At 42.9% G+C, this 19,494-nt stretch overlaps 2 protein-coding genes across 2 annotated transcripts in view; one reads left to right on the top strand and one right to left on the bottom strand.

The window, feature by feature from the left end:
* LOC311148030 (tumor necrosis factor receptor superfamily member 5-like) overlaps window positions 1-19,494 on the bottom strand; it is a 195,006-nt gene that overhangs the window by 101,539 nt on the left and 73,973 nt on the right. The gene's annotated exons all lie outside the window — the stretch shown is intronic.
* LOC311148023 (tumor necrosis factor receptor superfamily member 5-like) lies at window positions 205-11,667 on the top strand. The gene is made up of 11 exons (XM_084184907.1): window positions 205-439; window positions 7,628-7,738; window positions 8,060-8,175; window positions 8,457-8,556; window positions 8,653-8,778; window positions 8,928-9,083; window positions 9,249-9,336; window positions 9,465-9,646; window positions 10,132-10,166; window positions 10,294-10,340; window positions 10,459-11,667. The coding sequence occupies exons 3-11, from the start codon at window positions 8,146-8,148 to the stop codon at window positions 10,517-10,519; spliced, it is 825 nt and encodes a 274-aa protein (XP_084041033.1). The 5' UTR covers window positions 205-439; window positions 7,628-7,738; window positions 8,060-8,145; the 3' UTR covers window positions 10,520-11,667.

Genomic DNA, 19,494 nt, shown 5'->3' with positions numbered 1-19,494 from the left:
GTAGCTCAGTTGATAGAGCATGGCGTTTGCAACGCCAGGGTTGTGGGTTCGATTCCCACGGGGGCCAGTATAAAAAAAAAAAAATGTATTCACTAACTGTAAGTCGCTCTGGATAAGAGCGTCTGCTAAATGACTTAAAATGTAAAAAAAAAAAAAAGAAATGTAAAAACAATAATGATATAGCTATGAAGCGTTCCAACACGATTTCCTGATTTTCACAGGCGAACAATTTACAAGTGAAATCATGGGGAAATGTTTTATTTTACCGACTGATACAACGTAGGCTTTCACCAAATTGACAGGAGTTTAATGATTTTTAATTCTGGGGTGGAATATCCTTTTAAATTATATAGCGTCTTATCAGCAGCCCTGCCTCCACGTCTCGCAAACGTTATTTGCAAAGTGAAAGTACAATAGTCAAAATGCGAACCAAGGCAGGGTAAGATATGGATTATTTGATGATATATAGAAATAGCCTACTTAACATGTTCAGTGCAGTAACTGAAAGAATAATGACATATTTTAATCATGATAAATGACTGTATTTGTAATTTGACGACAAGGCTGTTCTCTCCCTGTTTTCTTCAATGTCTGTTCTGCCTCTGGTGACTCAACTGCCTTCTGTTTTGAAAGTGCGCTGCTGAACAGTCGATTTTTCCCTGTTTTTGAAAAATGAAAAGCTTTGGCCTTGTCGTTTTCAAGAAAAATAATTAAAAGCTTACTTAACAACAAAACAGAGAAAATAATACAGCGAACGTCAACAGCCCTGACTTGAACCGGACGTAGGTCTTCTCCATTAATTATTTTGGCTTGCTGCCAGGGCGAATTGGCCGTCTGACAATTATTCTGGGAAAAGGCAGAAAGGACGGACCATTTTTTATTAGATAGGGCTGGTCGAAAATGCAATAATGATTTTTTTCTACAAATAAACATGGCCGGCGGCTCATCGGCCTGTTTTTCTACGACTTTAGTGACATTTCTCTGTTGTCATAATAATCAATATTGAGCATTTGGCTGACCAGTAGGCAACGGCCGTCCCCCTACCGAGATGGGCCGGCCCGGTTTTCTGATAGGCTGAGCTGAAGTGGCGCAAATTCACATTCAAAGTCAAACGGGTATCAAAGAGAGTGATAAATACCTGCTGCCTGCTGGTTCTGCTGGTCCGAGTGCTGGGTCTGTTAGAAATGACAGACCAGCTGCTGCTGCAGAACTAATCAGTAGGAGGGGCATTTGATTTCTATATGCGGGCCCGTTTTTCACGCAACCTCCTGTGTTCACGCGCTTGCGAATTTTGATAATGTGTGTTCTAATAAAGACCATAGGCAGCTCTTGAGTTTCAAGTTTGGGGAAGCTTACAATTTATTTCTACATATCTCAAATCAAATTGTATTTGTCACATGCGCCGAATACAACAGGTGTAGACCTTACAGTGAAATGCTTACTTACAAGCCCTTAACCAACAATGCAGTTTTAAGAAAAATAAGTGTTAACTGCGTGCCAGTTATGATTATTTTTATATGCACGTTTTCGTTTCTCAAAAGTATTGTCACGTGGTCAATCATAAAACTGAATAAACATTATAAAAATCAAAAAGTTAAAATTCAACTAAAGCCTTTGCTAAGAACACATTCAAATCAAATCGAGCTTTATTTATACAGCACATGTCAGACATGGAATGCAACGCAATGTTCTTCACAGGAAAAAAATTATAATGACAATGAATTAAATCTTTTATTTTATTAAACAACAAACATAAGAGGATAAAAAACCTAAGTCTCCCAAGTGGTGCAGTGGTCTAAGGCACTGCATCGCAGTGCTAGCTGTGCCACTAGAGATCCTGGTTTGAATCCAGGCTCTGCCGTGACTGGGAGACCCATGGGGCGGTGCACAATTGGCCCAGGGTAGGGGAGGGATTGGCCGGCAGGGATGTAGCTCAGTTGGTAGAGCATGGCGTTTGCAACGCCAGGGTTGTGAGTTCGTTTCCCATGGGGGGCCAGTATGATTTATTTTTATTTTTATTTATGCTCTGGATAAGAGCATCTGCTAAATGTAAAAACTGAACGACTAAAAAGCTAAAAACGTATGTTTTAAGATCTCTTTTAAATATGTCCACAGTTTCGGCCCCCCTCAGGCTATTCCAGAGGCTGGGGGCATAATAACTATAAGCTGACTCTCCATGCCTCTTGGTCCTAGGCGTTGGGATAGTTAAAAGGCCAGTGCCAGAGGACCTGATGGACATACTGGGTACATAACTTAAAAGCATGTCTGACATGTGTTGGGGTGCACAATCGTGAATTGATTTAAAAACCAATAGAATAATCTTTAAATGAATTTTAAAACTCACAGGTAGCCAGTGAGAGACCTTAAAACCGGTGTAATTTGTATTTGTATTTATTATTGGTTCCTGCCAAGGCAGCAGCTACTCTTCCTGGGGTCCAGCAAAATGAAGGCTGTGGGGAGAACAAGTATTTGATACACTGCCGATTTTGCAGGTTTTCCTACTTACAAAGCATGTAGAGGTCTGTCATTTTTATCATAGGTACACTTCAACTGTGAGAGACGGAATCTAAAACAAAAATCCAGAAAATCACATTGTATGATTTTTAAGTAATTAATTTGCATTTTATTGCATGACATAAGTATTTGATCACCTACCAACCAGTAAGAATTCCAGCTCTCACAGACCTGTTAGTTTTTCTTTAAGAAGCCCTCCTGTTCACCACTCATTACCTGTATTAACTGCACCTGTTTGAACTCGTACCTGTATAAAAGACACCTGTCCACACACTCAATCAAACATACTCCAACCTCTCCACAATGGCCAAGACCAGAGAGCTGTGTAAGGACATCAGGGATAAAATTGTAGACCTGCACAATGCTGGGATGGGCTACAGGACAATAGGCAAGCAGCTTGGTGAGAAGGCAACAACTGGAAGAAAATGGAAGAAGTTCAAGATGACGGTCAATCACCCTCGGTCTGGGGCTCCATGCAAGATCTCACCTCGTGGGGCATCAATGATCATGAGGAAGGTGAGGGATCAGCCTAGAACTACACGGCAGGACCTGATCAATGACTTGAAGAGAGCTGGGACAACAGTCTCAAAGAAAACCATTAGTAACACACTACGCCGTCATGGATTAAAATCCTGCAGCGCACACAAGGTCCCCCTGCTCAAGCCAGCGCATGTCCAGGCCCGTCTGAAGTTTACCAATGACCATCTGGATGATCCAGAGGAGGAATGGGAGAAGGTCATGTGGTCTGATGAGACAAAAATATAGCTTTTTGGTCTAAACTCCACTCGCTGTGTTTGGAGGAAGAAGAAGGATGAGTACAACCCCAAGAACACCATCCCAACCGTGAAGCATGGAGGTGGAAACATCATTCTTTTGGGATGCTTTTCTGCAAAGGGGACAGGACGACTGCACCGTATTGAGGGGAGGATGGATGGGGCCATGTATCGCGAGATCTTGGCCAACAACCTCCTTCCCTCAGTAAGAGCATTGAAGATGGGTTGTGGCTGGGTCTTCCAGCATGACAATGACCCGAAACACACAGCCAGGGCAACTAAGGAGTGGCTCCGTAAGAAGCATCTCAAGGTCCTGGAGTGGCCTAGCCAGTCTCCAGACCTGAACCCAATAGAAAATCTTTGGAGGGAGCTGAAAGTCCGTATTGCCCAGCAACAGCCCCGAAACCTGAAGGATCTGGAGAAGGTCTGTATGGAGGAGTGGGCCAAAATCCCTGCTGCAGTGTGTGCAAACCTGGTCAAGACCTACAGGAAACGTATGATCTCTGTAATTGCAAACAAAGGTTTCTGTACCAAATATTAAGTTCTGCTTTTCTGATGTATCAAATACTTATGTCATGCAATAAAATGCAAATTAATTACTTAAAAATCATACAATGTGATTTTCTGGATTTTTGTTTTAGATTCCGTCTCTCACAGTTGAAGTGTACCTATGATAAAAGTTACAGACCTCTACATGCCTTGTAAATAGGAAAACCTGCAAAATCGGCAGTGTATCAAATACTTGTTCTCCCCACTGTATATATATATATATATATATATATATATATATATATATATATATATATATATATATATATATATATATATATATATATATATATATATATATATATATATATATATATATATATATATTTACATTACAATACATTCACAACAGATTTCACAACACCTTCAGTGTGTGCCCTCAGGCCCCTACTCTACTACCACATATCTACAACACAAAATCCATGTATACATGTGTGTATAGTGCGTATGTTATTGCGTGTGTGTATGCATGTGTCTGTGCCTATGTTTGTGTTGCTCCACAGTCCCCACTGTTCCATACGGAACTGTAATGTGTGCTCTTCGGAGACCATTACAGTAGTCAAGCCTGCTTGTAATAAAAGCATGGATGAGTCTCTCTGTATCAGCCTGAGAGAGAAACGGCCACACCTTGGCAATTTTCCTCAGGTGGTAAAAAGCTATTTTGGTCACATTCCTAATGTGCATATTCGTAATTGAGTTCAGAATCTAAAATGACACCTGGGTTTTTTACCTGGTGTTTTATCTTTATTACCTGTGAATTAAAATGTGCGGCCAGATTCTCTCTGTGCTTTGGCTCCAACAATAAGTACCTCAGTCTTGTCTTGAGTTAGCTGGAGGAAGTTGTGAGCCATCCAAGTATTTACATCACTAATATAGTCTAATAAATATATCCGTGGAGCTAAAATCCTCTGGTGACACAGAAATGTAAAGTTGCGTCGTCTGCATAGCAGTGAAAATCAATGCTGTGCTTTCTGATAACGCTGCAATGGGGTAACATATATAAACTGAACAGTACCGGAACAAAAATCTAATCTTGTGGAACACTACATGTGATATGTATTTTTTCTGAGATATGCTAGTGAAGTGCAACATTGTATCAACTCAGGAGGTTGGTGTGCTCAGGGGCACGCGCTCCCTCAACGTTATCAGCACAGAGAAACCACACATGCTCACTGCTCACATGGAGCACTCCAAACAAAAGACAATAAAAAATGGACAAAACTCCTAAATTATGATTATGAAATAAACCAAAACGTGTTTCTCACAAGTGTAGCAGGTTGCAAACAACGTTTCCACTCCGAGAATGAGAACGGTAAATGACTGTAATGCATGCATTAACAGTAATTAATGTAACCAAATGACAGGGATTAACGGTACATTCACTAGGCCTACTGGTTACATATGTAATGGGGAATTGATCAAAATAAATAATCAAAGGGCAAAACAATTCACACAATAAAACAATGAATGTTCAAGAATTGTCTGGAGACAGCAGAGCACATTCTGGAGAGCTGAGTGCATGCATTCTGGAGAAAGACGACCATATCTTGGCCACACACCTCTCTGCTTCTTCTTGTCTCAATATTTTAAATTATACTCAAGACACATTATCGTCACACATTTTAGATGCTTTTCACTGACAGACAAAACTCAATAATCAGCTAGGCCTATTTCGTCGTGCGCCGCCCAGATTGCTGGCTTCCCAAATAGAGGATCATTAGTCATGGGTCTTGTCCTGGAGGCAGAACTAAGCAATTTCCCCTTAAATAGGCCAGCTGCAAAGTCAAAATTGGCTATATTGTAAACATTTATTAAAACAAAAGTGTGCTTTTTGGTCTTAATTTAAGGTTAGTCATTAGAGTTAGCAGTGTGGTTAAGGTTAGGGTTACGTTTAGGGTTAGGTTTACAATCAGATTTTATGACTTTGTGGCTGTGCCAGCTAGGGACCACTGCAGAGCTGCCTCCAGAACAAGATTCATGACAAAAAAATACTAACCTGCTGTTTTTGAGACAATAATTTGGTGCAATGCCATAAGACAATGTTAGTGACCAGATTGAATAGGTAAAGGCATAACTATTAAATACAAATGGTAGGCTATATGTATCCTATTAAAATATGTGTATATATACAGTGCATTCAGAAAAGTATTCAGACCCCTTGACTTTTGTTATGTTACAACCTTATTCTAAAATGGATTGAATAAAACATTTTCCTCAACAATCTACACACAATACCCCATAATGACAAAGCCAAAACTGGTTTTCACATAAATATTCAGACCCTTTGCTATGACACTCGAAATTGTGCTCAGGTGCATCCTGTTTGCATTGATCATTCTTGAGATGTTTCTACAACTTGATAGAAGTACACCTCTGGTAAATTGAATTGATTGGACATGATTTGGAAAGGCACACACCTGTCTATGTAAAGGTCCCACAGTTGACAGTGCATGTCAGAGAAAAAACCAAGCCATGAGGTCGAAGGAATTGTCCGTAGAGCTCTGAGACAGGATTGTGTCGAGGCACAGATCTGGGGAATCGTAAATAACAATGTTGGCCAGCATTGAAGGTCCCCAAGAACACAGTGGCCTCCACCATTCTTAAATGGAAGAAGTTTGGAACCCCCAAGCCTCTTCCTAGAGCTGGCCGCCCGGCCAAACTGAGCAATCGGGGGAGAAGGGCCTTGGTCAGGGAGGAGACCAAGAACCTGATGGTTACTTTAACAGAGCTCCAGAGTTCCTCTATGGAGATAGGAGAACCTTCCAGATGGACAACCATCTCTGCAGCACTCCACCAATCAGGCCTTTATGGTAGAGTGGCCAGATGGATGCCACTCCTCAGTAAAAGGCACATGACAGCCCGCTTGGAGTTTGCCAAAAGGCACCTAAAGACTCTCAGACCATGAGAAACAAGATTATCTGGTCTGATGATACCAAGATCGAACTTTTTGGCCTGAATGCCAAGTGTCACGTCTGGAGGACACCTGGCACCATCCCTATGGTGAAGCATGGTGGTGGCAGCATCATGTTGTGGGGATATTTTTCAGCGGCAGGGACTGGGAAACTAGTCAGGATCGAGGGAAAGATGAACGGAGCAAAGTACAGAGAGATCCTTGATGAAAACCTGCTCCAAAGCGCTCAGGACCTCAGACTGGGGCAAAGGTTCACCTTCCAACAGGACAACAACCCTAACCACACAGCCAAGATAACACAGGAGGGGCTTCGGGACAAGTCACCGAATGTCCTTGAGTGGCCCAACCTAAGCCCGATCGAACATCTCTGGAGAGACCTGAAAATAGCTGTGCAGCAACGCTCCCCATCAAACCTGACAGAGCTTAAAAGGATCTGCAGAGAAGAATGGGAGAAAGTCCCCAAATACAGGTATACAGGTGTGCCAAGCTTGTAGCGTCATACCCAAGAAGACTCAAGGCTGTAATCGCTGCCAAAGGTGCTTCAACAAAGTACTTAGTAAAGGGTCTGAATACTAATGTAAATGTGATATTTCCGTATATATGTTTTTTTTGTTGCAAACATTTCTTTACAAAAGTTTTTGCTTTGTCATTATGGCATTTTAGAATAAAGCTGTAACATAACAAAATGTGGAAAAAGTCAAGGGATCTGAACACTTTCCGAATGCACTGTATATATATATATATAGCTTTATTTCAGTTTCCAACTTCCTACCCACCAGGAAGCCACAACCCCCACATTGAAAACCACTGATCTATAAGGCATTTATTCAGTGATTTTCTTCTTGGTCTAATATGTATGTGTTTATTCATTCACAACTAGGATGTTGATGAGACCAGTACAGGCAGTGTCGTCCCCTCCTCCTCTGTTCCCAGTGATGCTAGTCATAGCACAGACAGCTCAGCTGCTGCTACAGAGTCAAGTGTAGTGGAGGTAGGAATACGACACACAGAGAGAGACACACTGACACACACACGGTCAATACTGCTGCTACTATTGACTTTATTGCACATCCCAGCATATACTGCATATTCCTATTGTGTATGTATTCCTAGTACAGTCGTGGTCAAAAGTTTTGAGAATGACACAAATATTAATTTTCACAAAGTCTGCTTCCCCAGTTTTTATGATGGCAATTTGCATATACTCCAGAATGTTATGAAGAGTGATCAGATGAATTGCAATTCATTGCAAAGTCCCTCTTTGCCATGAAAATGAACTTAATCCCCAAAAAACATTTCCACTGTATTTCAGCCCTGCCACAAAAGGACCAGCTGTTCATCTCCATACTTCAAAACTCCTAAGAACTTCCCAAATGAGTTGGAGAGGATTGAGGAACCATGGCACAGTTTGAAAGCTTGATATGGACTGTAAGTTAAACATTTCTGATTTGCACATTTTGTGGCTTGGCATCTTTCAAAAACAATTGATCAATGTAAATATTTCCTCTATAAAATATAAATCAGAGTTATTATTAGCCTACTAGTTCTGTCCATTTTACTGAAACCTTAGTAGAAAAAAATGTGGTGGAGAGAAGTACATTTTCACATTTATTGACTGAATTTGCAGATACTACTTCTGTAAGTTTTATGAATACACACAATCAGTTTAGATGTTTGTGATTTCTTTCTAACATGTTCTCTACTTCCAGATAAATATTATATTGGTGCTTGGAAGCACCGGATCCTGTATTGCATGTGGTAGAGCAGAGTACAGAATAGGGGATGAATGTTGTCCCATGTGTTCACAAGGTAAGGACCGTCTCTTTACATCAAATGAATCACCAGACATTAATACATCATCAACACCAACAGAATAACATGACATTGTGATTCTCTCTTCTGCAGGAAATCGTGTTTATAAGCATTGTACTGAATTCACCAGCACCTCCTGTGTGCCCTGTGTTGATTCTACATTCCTTGATGAGCCCAATGGTCTCATGAAATGCAAAGTGTGTACCAACTGTGATCCAGGTAAGAGTGGTCCTGTGTGTCTGCACTGAAACCCTGACACAAACACTGATGTTAGTCTATGCTGTTGTGCTATGAGGATATGTCAGTTGTATGAATGAAATGTGTCTCATATTTTGCATCAGATAATACATGCCATGTTTTCTCCATAGGTTTGGGTTTGAAGGTAAAGCAGCCATGTAGACCTTCATCAGACACTGTCTGTGGGACACTGGAGGGGTTCTACTGTCTAGACCCAACTAAGGATGGTTGTAGAGCAGCCCAGAGACACAGCAGCTGTAAACCTGGTCAATACATCAGCCACACAGGTTGGTATTCTGTCTCACTCATTATACTAATTGTGTTGTCATAATTCAATTGAGTCAAGCTGTTAACTTCAGTGTGAATAATCATTAACAGTTAATGGAATTAAAGAAGTGGGGGGAAAAAACAAATGCAATTATTCATTAACGTTTCAACATATATTTGTGCAGGAACAACATCTACAGATACTGTGTGTGCTGACTGCACTGGCGATACCTATTCAAATGGATCATTTACATCCTGCCAACCATACACAGAGTAAGTAAATGGTTATTTCCCTCAAAATATAAACTAAATACTACAATAATATGCTCACATAGGAATGTAAAACTGAAAGTTTGGTGACCAAATTGTCAGTTACCAGTGGTCTGTTTCTCTTATTATAGATGTGATACCTTGAAGCTTCAGCGAATTAAACCTGGAACTCATTCATCCAACTCTGAATGTGGACCACAGACCTCCCCTCCCATAGCTGCAATAATATATCCTGTTGTGGTGGTGGTACTAGCTGTGATAGCAGTGACGACAGTAGCTATTAGAAGAAAAAAAAAACCATATCCTGTATCTGGTGAGATTATTTTGGTGAATTGTACAGTTTCATTTATTGTTTTAATTGCCCAGATGAACAAGTGAGAAATATCCAGCACTAAATCAAATCAAATGTTATTTGTCACATGCGCCGAATACACCGAGTGTAGACTTGCTTACTTACGAGCCCTTCCAAACGATGCAGTTTGGTAACACACAAGAATAAAATACAGAAGAATGGAGCTATATACAGGGACTACCAGTAAAGTTCCTGTGTGGCTCAGTTGGTAGAGCATGGCGCAACGTCAGGATTGTGGGTTCGATTCACATGGGGAAACAGTATGAAAAATGTATGCACTCTGGAAAAGAGCATCTGCTAAATGACTAAAATAAATAAAATATTAGAGCACACAAGATTAATGAAATACACAAGAATGTTTTGAAAATCATGACAATGCCATACAGTGTATGTTATCGATTTCTACATTTGTTTTTGTCTCAATGTTAATTCTTGTACCTTTCCAGAGAGGACTTTTCAAGAGACACAAAGCCCTACAGAGGTATGTCAATGAGTAACACCCACAGTATTTTCTATCATACTCAATGTGGTAAGGAGACGGCTGACAGGAATTTATATTACCCCAACGGTTTTTTATGTTTTATTGAGTTTAGGTTTCTTTTTACTAGGTATCAGACAGAGGGAACATCAATGCTGTTTGTGGTAACAAGAACAGGTAAGGTAGCCTATAACTTATCAGAATCATATGCTTGAGTTCATGAATTTCAGCCTGATTTGAACTAAAAATATTTATGATTTATTACTTGACTACTTATGAATGTTATGCTTACCAGATTCAAGCCTCCAGGACATTCATCAGAACAATCCAGTCTAATGTGTGGTTCATTGGCTTGAAAACTAGACTAGGCAGTAGGGCCCAATTTCTGTACACTACACGGTAAATGTGATCTAGACTCAATTTTTAAATAAATGTTGGAGGCTGGCATATTTGTTTTGTGGTGTACAGATTAAAAAGACCATGACCTTGATAGACAACCTGAAACACTAAAACGTAACTATTTTTTTCAATGTATTTTTCATCTTCCAATACTGGGGATGAAGATGGAGACCGTAGTAGGAGCCAGGTCTGTTCTGGCCAGGAAAGGTCAGGTGTGTCCATGATTTCAATGGTCAGTCCAAGTCAGTTGAAGGTAATATGGAATAAAACACAAAGGAGATTTTGTAAGACACTGCACCTGGTCTTTGGATGGTGGTGCAAGATACAATGACAACTTGGAGCAATTGCCCTTTGAGGAAATCTACAGATGATCCCACAACATCCCCATGGAACTTGTGGAACTTGTGCTTCTGGTGATGGTGTACTGTAGATTCTGTTGACACAAACTGTGCAAAGGACATATGAATGACATGGCCTGGACACTGGTATGGAAAAATGGACTCCACTTACTTGTTTTGTGACCATGGATTTGTATAATCCCACAGAGTAAACATCAAGAGGCAATGGTGCAGTGTGTGACCCATGATGCATACCAATGGGACAAATGTTTTATGCAAATCTTTTGCATAGAGTTCTCTTCTTACAATCCTCCCAAAATATATTATTTATTGTCACATACACCGGGATACGTGCAGTGAAATGTGTTGTTTTACAGGGTCAGCCATAGTAGTACGCTGGAGCAAATTAGGTTTAAGTGCCTTGCTCAAGGGCACATCGACAGATTTTTCACCTTGATTGTGTAGTTATTTGTATTGTACAGTTCCTTTGCTTTTGGTGTGTATTTTGTAGATATTGTATTATACTTTGCACATTATTCAATGCCATTATTCATTGTATTGATAATGAATTTATGTTTTTGATTCCATGGGTTTAAAGTCTATTCTATTGAATCCATTTGCTTCTCTGTAAGTCATGGGTTGTGCTTGTTTCACCAGCCATCAGTGCTCAGTCTCTCTGATGATAGGTAGATGAGCTTTAATATTGCAGATAGATTGTAACTTCCATCAATGTATTTGTCTGTATCACTTCCAATCCCCCAGATGTTTTTTTTCTCTCACACACACATATATATATATATACATACATTGTTTGTTTGTTTTTACTCCTGAACTTCCTCAACCATCTGGTTTGCGTCTTTATGCCATATCTTTCTAACTCTGCTCTTTCACTAAAGCTCTCAACCTATAACCTATATACTTATTATGGACACAGTATGTGTCACGGTCGTCGTAAATAGAGGAAGCGGACCAAGGCGCAGCGTGTCCATGAAACATGACTTTATTAAATAACGTATCCAAAACAAAAGACGACTCAAATGAAGTCCAACAGCAACACTGACTGAAAGGAACAAAAACCCACAAAACCAAGGTGAAACCACACAGTTTAAATATGGCTCCCAATCAGAGATAACGAGCCGACAGCTGTCACTCGTTACCTCCGATTGGGAGTCACATGAATACAAACAAGGAAGACAACCACCTAGACACCCCAACCAAACAGCACACAACAAAACGAACACACCCTATACCCAACCTAACCCACACAACACCCAACAATACAAACACACCCTGGTTCATAAACAACGTCCCGGAACCAGAGCGTGACAGTACCCCCCCCTAAAGGTGCGAACCCCGGGCGCACCAACATAAAGTCTAGGGGAGGGTCTGGGTGGGCGTCTGTCCACGGTGGCGGCTCTGGCCCCGGTCGTGATCCCCACCCCACCACAGTCACAAACTGCTTAAGTAGCCTCCTCCCACTGACCACCCTCCAAACTAACCCACCTGGATAAAGGGGCAGCTCCGGACGAAGAGGCAGCACCGGACTAAGGGACAGCACCGGACTAAGGGGCAGCACCGGACTAAGGGGCAGCACCGGGCTAAGGGGCAGCACCGGGCTAAGGGACAGCACCTGACTAAGGGGCAGCACCGGACTAAGGGGCAGCACCGGGCTAAGGGACAGTACCTGACTAAGGGGCAGCACCGGACTGAGGGGCAGATCCTGGCTGGCTGGCTCTGGCGGATCCTGGCTGGACGGCTCTGGCGGATCCTGGCTGGACGGCTCTGGCGGATCCTGGCTGGCGGAAGGCTCTGGCTGATCCTGTCTGGCAGAAGGCTCTGGCTGATCCTGTCTGGCGGAAGGCTCTGGCTGATCCTGTCTGGCGGAAGGCTCTGGCTGATCCTGTCTGGCGGAAGGCTCTGGCTGATCCTGTCTGGCGGAAGGCTCTGGCTGATCCTGTCTGGCGGAAGGCTCTGGCTGATCCTGTCTGGCGGAAAGCTCTAGCGGCTCCGGTCTGGCGGACGGCTCTGAAGGCTCATGGCAGACGGGCGGCTTTGCAGGCTCAGTACAGACGGGCAGTTCCTGCGGCGCTTGGCAGACGGACAGTTCAGACGGCGTTGGGCAGACGGGCAGTTCAGACCCCGTTGGGCAGACGGCAGACTCTGGCCGTCTGAGGCGCATCGTAGGCCTGGTGCGTGGTGCCGGAACTGGAGGTACCGGGCTGAGGACACGCATCTCAGGGCTAGTGCGGGGAGAAGCAACAGGGCATGCTGGACCCTGGGGACGCACCGTAGGCCTGATGCGTGGTGCCGGAACTGGAGGTACCGGGCTGAGGACACGCATCTCGGGGCTAGTGCGGAGAGCAACAACAGGACGCACAGGACTCTGGGGACACACAGGAGGCTTGGTGCGTGGTGTATGCACTGGTGGTAAAGGGCTGGAGACACGCACCATCGAGCCAGTGCGTGGAGGAGACACAGGGCTCTGAAGACGCACAGGAAACCTGGTGCGTGGTGTAGGTACTGGTGGTACTGGGCTGGAGCGAGGAGGTGGCGCCGGAAATACCGGACCGTGCAGGCGTACTGGCTCCCTTGAGCACTGAGCCTGCCCAACCTTACCTGGGTTGATGCTCCCCGTCGCCCGACCAGTACGGGGAGGTGGAATAACCCGCACCGGCCTATGTGGGCGAACCGGGAACACCATGCGTAAGGCTGGTGCCATGTACGCCGGCCCGAGGAGACGCACTGGTGACCTGCTGCGTGGGACCGGCTTCATGACATCCGGCTCAACACTCAATCTGGCCCGGCCGATACGTGGAGCTGGACTGTACCGAACCGGGCTATGCCTGCGTACAGGAGACACCATGCGCTCAACTGCGTAACACGGTGTCTGCCCGTACTCTCGCTCTCCACGGTCAGTCCAGGGAGTAGGCGCAGGTCTCCTACCTGACTTCGCCACACTCCCTCTTAGCCCCCCCCCAAGAAATTCTTGGGTAGTACCCACAGGCTTCCAGTCTTGCCTCCGTGCTGCCTCCTCATATCGCCGCCTCTCGGCTTTAGCTGCCTCCAGCTCTTCACGAGGACGGCGATATTCTCCCGGTTGTGCCCAAGGCCCCTTACCATCCAGAATCTCCTCCCATGTCCATGAATCCTTTATGGGTGGATATAAATCCTGTGTAGGTGGATCCTGTTGCCGCTTGACACGCCGCTTGGTCCTTTTAAGGTGGGTTTTTCTGTCACGGTCGTCGTAAATAGAGGAAGCGGACCAAGGCGCAGCGTGTCCAAGAAACATGACTTTATTAAATAACGTATCCAAAACAAAAGACGACTCAAATGAAGTCCAACAGCAACACTGACTGAAAGGAACAAAAACCCACAAAACCAAGGTGAAACCACACAGTTTAAATATGGCTCCCAATCAGAGATAACGAGCCGACAGCTGTCACTCGTTACCTCCGATTGGGAGTCACATGAATACAAACAAGGAAGACAACCACCTAGACACCCCAACCAAACAGCACACAACAAAACGAACACACCCTATACCCAACCTAACCCACACAACACCCAACAATACAAACACACCCTGGTTCATAAACAACGTCCCGGAACCAGAGCGTGACAGTATGCTTACATTATTAGTTATCTTGTTGTTATTAGTCCCATCCTTCAACTCCATTCAACACCACCCATCTATCTCTTAACACCATCAATATTGGATTTCTATTTGCCATATATATTTCAACCGTACTGTGATGTTTTACAAAAGTTCTGAACCTTTCTATTCTCATTGTTTCTACAGATTGTAAATTGAAAATAAACATTTTTGCTAAAAGTATTATTATATTATTGATCGATTGACTATGACTTTTCAGATCACCCAGTAATGCTACCTGCAGGGTTAGCTCCGGGTAAATATTGCAATCCTTTAGCAATTCCTGGACCTGTGTCCAAAAACAAGCTACAAATGATGTATATTGTTGCTGTAAGTGTATTGATGGTGACAGATCCAATGTCCCCTCTTGGGATTAATAAGTAGAGGATCCCCAATAAAATTAGGCCAGCTAACTTTCTTAATGTTCTTATGTTCAAGTGTCCCAGCTACATTGTAAAAATGCAATTGAATAAAGCAAATTGATTGAAGCAAAATGTGAAAACTGCAAGGGTGTGAGGAGGCCAGTTAAGTTCATTTGTGTAATGAACTTCCTGATATTTCAGACTTGTATTATTGACTAAATTCCAAAACAATTCTTAATTTCTTCAGAGATTCCAAACGAAAAGGATTGTGTTAACAATCCTTTAAAAAGTGCATCCTTCCTCCCTTCCTTGAAGACTTCATGTTGTCATGTTGTGTTGCTACCATGCTGTGTTGTCATGTGTTGCTACCATGCTGTGTTGTCATGTGTTGCTACCATGCTGTGTTGTCATGTGTTGCTACCATGCTGTGTTGTCATGTGTTGCTACCATGCTGTGTTGTCATGTTGTGTTGCTACCATGCTGTGTTGTCATGTGTTGCTACCATGCTGTGTTGTCATGTTGTGTTGCTACCATGCTGTGTTGTCATGTGTTGCTACCATGCTGTGTTGTCATGTGTTGCTACCATGCTGTGTTGTCATGTGTTGCTACCATGCTGTGTTGTCATGTGTTGCTACCATGCTGTGTTGTCATGTGTTGCTACCATGCTATGTTGTTGTCTTAGGTCTCTCTTTATGCAGTGTTGTCTCTCTTGTCATGATGTGTGTTTTGTCCTATATTTGCATTTTATTTTTAATCCCAGCCCCGTCCCCGCAGGAGGCCTTTTGCCTTTTGGTAGGCCATCATTGTAAATAAGAATATGTTCTTAACTGACTTACCTGGTTAAATAAATAAATAAAAATAAAATACTGATTGGACATGATTGGACAGGTGAATTGGCTCCACATGGGTTTCACCTGTCATTTATATCTCAAGGAAGGATGGAAGGCAGTGGTGGTCAGTGCCGTTTAAGATTAGGGAGGGCGATTTCTTTCTTTTTTATGAGCATGGCCTTATTTCTATTACAGCATATTGGATGACTGTAATTCATATTCCATACACCCAGCTCAATGTAACAGGCTAGGTTTAGGCTACTACATAATACTCTAATTTTCCCTATACCCATCATGAGATTGCTACAACCTAGCGTACGAATGAAGGTTTACAACGTAGGTGCACAAGTCGAGGGAAATATTTGAGTAATCAAGGTGACAGACAGTGACACATTCACTACCGCCTTGCACACTCTTGCCTGTATCTATCTGATCTAGGATGTAATCAATAGTCCAAACAGTTGCAAACAAGTTTCTATTGGACAAATTCAGGTATGTTTATCCCTGTTTCGTTCCTTTTGCTTCTGTTCATGAAACGTTTTTCAACAGAATCAGTGGAATGAATACACCCCTGATCACCCGCAAACACAGTTCACTTTCATAGCAGCCACATACAAACAGCATGATCACTTTGCTTGTTGTATAATTCCTTCTCGCATCTATGCGCTCTCCTCTTCTCACCTTTTCCCTTCACTTGTGGACTTCAACAGCTGTCTATGACCAGGCGAAAAAAAACATTTTCCAAGCCATACCTTCCTACCATAACCACTACACACAGACTACATCGTTGTCACCATATTAGCTAATGTCATAGTCAACAGAGCTACTAGAACTAACGCGTTAGTAAACCCGCTACAATCATGCAGTACAGTGTACAGTCAGCAAGCACTTTAGCAGTTACACCGGTTGTCCCCGGTGGCAATACATTTATAAAACCAAAAGCTTAGCCTGACTTGGAAGAGTTCCAGTGTTGGATAGCCATAGCATGCTAGCTAACAAAGCATCACTCTCTATTTGAGCCGTGTGTTTGAGTAGGCTAAACTAGCTAGTTGCATTCACTAGCAAAGTAAGTGAACGTGAAAAAACTACAACAAAATATAGCTAGCTCTTTCTCTTGCTTCTCCTTCATATTTGAAGAAATTAATTTGTTCAAAACTGTTCAACTATTGTCTTACTCTCTCTTTGTGTCAATTTGTTGTATTTTTTAAAATGTAACCTTTATTTAACTAGTCAAGACAATTACGAACAAATTCCGGTTTACAATGACGGCCTACCAAGAGCCAAAATCCTTGTGCGGGGACGGGGGCTGGGTTTAAAAAAGAAAACATATGTAGGACAAAACACACATCACGACACTACATAAAGAGAGACCTAAGACAACAACACAGCATGGCAGCAGCACAACATGGTAGCAGCACAAACATGGTACAAACATTGTTAGGCACAGACAACAGCACAAAGGGCAAAAAGGTAGAGACAACAATACATTACACAAAGCAGCCACAACTGTCAGTAAGAGTGTCAATGATTGAGGGTTTGAATGTAGAGATGGAGATAAAACTGTCCAGTTTGAGTGTTTTTTGCAGCTCGTTCCAGTCGCTAGCTGCAGCGAAATGAAAAGAGGAGCGACCCAGGGATGTGTGTGCTTTGGGGACCTTTAACAGAATTTGACTGGCAGAACACTTGTTGTATGTGGAGTTTGAGGGTTTACCTTTTACATTTTCGTCATTTAGCAGACGCTCTTATCCAGAGCGACTTACAGTTAGTGAGTGCATACATTATTATTATTTTTTTTTTTTCATAGTGGCCCCCCATGGGTTGCATTAGGTATCTCAGATAGGGGGGAGTGAGCAGTAGGTATCTCAGATAGGGGGGAGTGAGCAGAAGGTATCTCAGTGAGTATTCTTCTTACCGAACCACATCACCTTTGTTTTACTACTCAACAAATGTTAAGCACTGCAGTGCTAGCTAGCTGTAGCTTATGCACTCAGTACTAGATTTGGCCTAGCCCGAACCATGAAAAACAGTCCCAGACCATTATTCCTCCTCCACCAAACTTTACAGTTTGCACTTATGCATTGGGGCAGGTAGTGTTCTCCTGGCATCTGCCCAACTCAGATTCGTCCGTCGGACAGCCAGATGGTGAAGCGTGATTCATCACTCCAGAGAACACGTTTCCACTGCACCAGAGTCCAATGGCGACGCTTGGCATTGCACACGGTGATCTTAGGCTTGTGCGACTGCTGGGCCTTGGAAACCCATTTCATGAAGCTCCCGACGAACTGCTCTTGTGCTGATGTTGCTTCCAGAGGCATTTTGAAACTCGGTATTGAGTGTTGCAACCGAGGACAGACGATGTTTACGCGCATCAGCATTCGGCGGTCCTGTTCTGTGAGCTTGTGTGGCCTACCACTTTGCGTTTGAGCATTTGTTGCTACTAGAAGTTTCCACTTCACAATAAAAGCACTTAAGCACTTGACCGGGCCAGCTCTAGCAGGGCAGAAATTTGACAAACTGACTTGTTGGAAAGGTGGCATCCTATGAAGGTCCCACATTGAAAGTCACTGAGCTCTTCAGTGAGGCCATTCTACTGCCAATGTTAATCTATATAGATTGCATGGCTGTGTGCTTGATTTTATACACCTGTCAGCAACGGGTGTGGCTGAAATGGCCAAATCCACTAATTTGAAGGAGTGTCCACATACTTATGTATATATAGTGTATCTATGAAGTGGCCAAACTTGTGATGCTATTTTACCAACTTGCTGATGATGGACTTGTAGACTGCTGCACCAAATAGGAACTGTTCCCAGAAATTCAGCTCATAGATCAGACTCAAAGCTGCCTGGCAGCTGGAATAATACAATTATTTGTGATTGTGTTGGTTTTATTAGACCATAAATTATGTTGTCAGCAAGTTCCTGAAAGTGAAAATAAAGAATCCTCTCTCTAGTCTACACATGTGTGACTAGTGAAGATCGCAAGAGATGGAGTTTGGAAATATACTGAACAAAAATATAAAACGCAACATGCAACAATTTCAAAGATTTTGCTGAGTTACAGTTCATGTAAGGAAATCAGTCAATTGAAATAAATTCATTAGGCCCTAATCTATGGATTTCACATGACTGGGCAGGGGTGCAGCCATGGGTGGGTCTGGGAGGGCATAGGCCCACCCATTTGGGAGCCAGGCCGACCCACTGGGGAGCAAGGCCCAGCCAATCAGAATGAGTTTTTCCCCATAAAAGGGCTTTATTACAGAAATAAATACTCCTCCGCCGGATGTGGAGGTCCTGAGCTGGCGTGGTTTCACGTGGTCTGCGGTTGTGAGGCCGGTTGGACGTACTGCCAAATTCTTTAAAACGATGTTGGAGGCGGCTTAAACTAGAGAAATGAACATTAAATTATATGGCAACAGTTCTGATGGACATTCCAGTAGTCAGCATACAAATTGCACACTCCCTTCAAAAACTTGAGACATCTGTGGCATTGTGTTGTGTGACAAAACTGCACATTTTAGAGTGGCCTTTTATTGTCCCCAGCACAAGATGCACCCGTGTAATGCTGTTTAATCAGCTTCTTGATATGCCTCACCTGTCAGGTGGATGGATTATCTTGGCAAAGGAGAATACTCACTAACAGAGATATAAACAAATTGATGGGCCAAATTTGAGATAAATAAGCTTTTTGTGCACATGGAACATTTCTGGGATCTTTTATTTCAGCTCATGGGACCAACACTTTACATGT

The sequence above is a fragment of the Coregonus lavaretus genome (genome assembly GCF_964263955.1).
Source record: "Coregonus lavaretus genome assembly, chromosome: 20".
Lineage (NCBI taxonomy): Eukaryota > Metazoa > Chordata > Actinopteri > Salmoniformes > Salmonidae > Coregonus > Coregonus lavaretus.
Note: the sequence above shows the minus strand (reverse complement) of the source record. Positions and strands in the feature narration are given on the sequence as shown.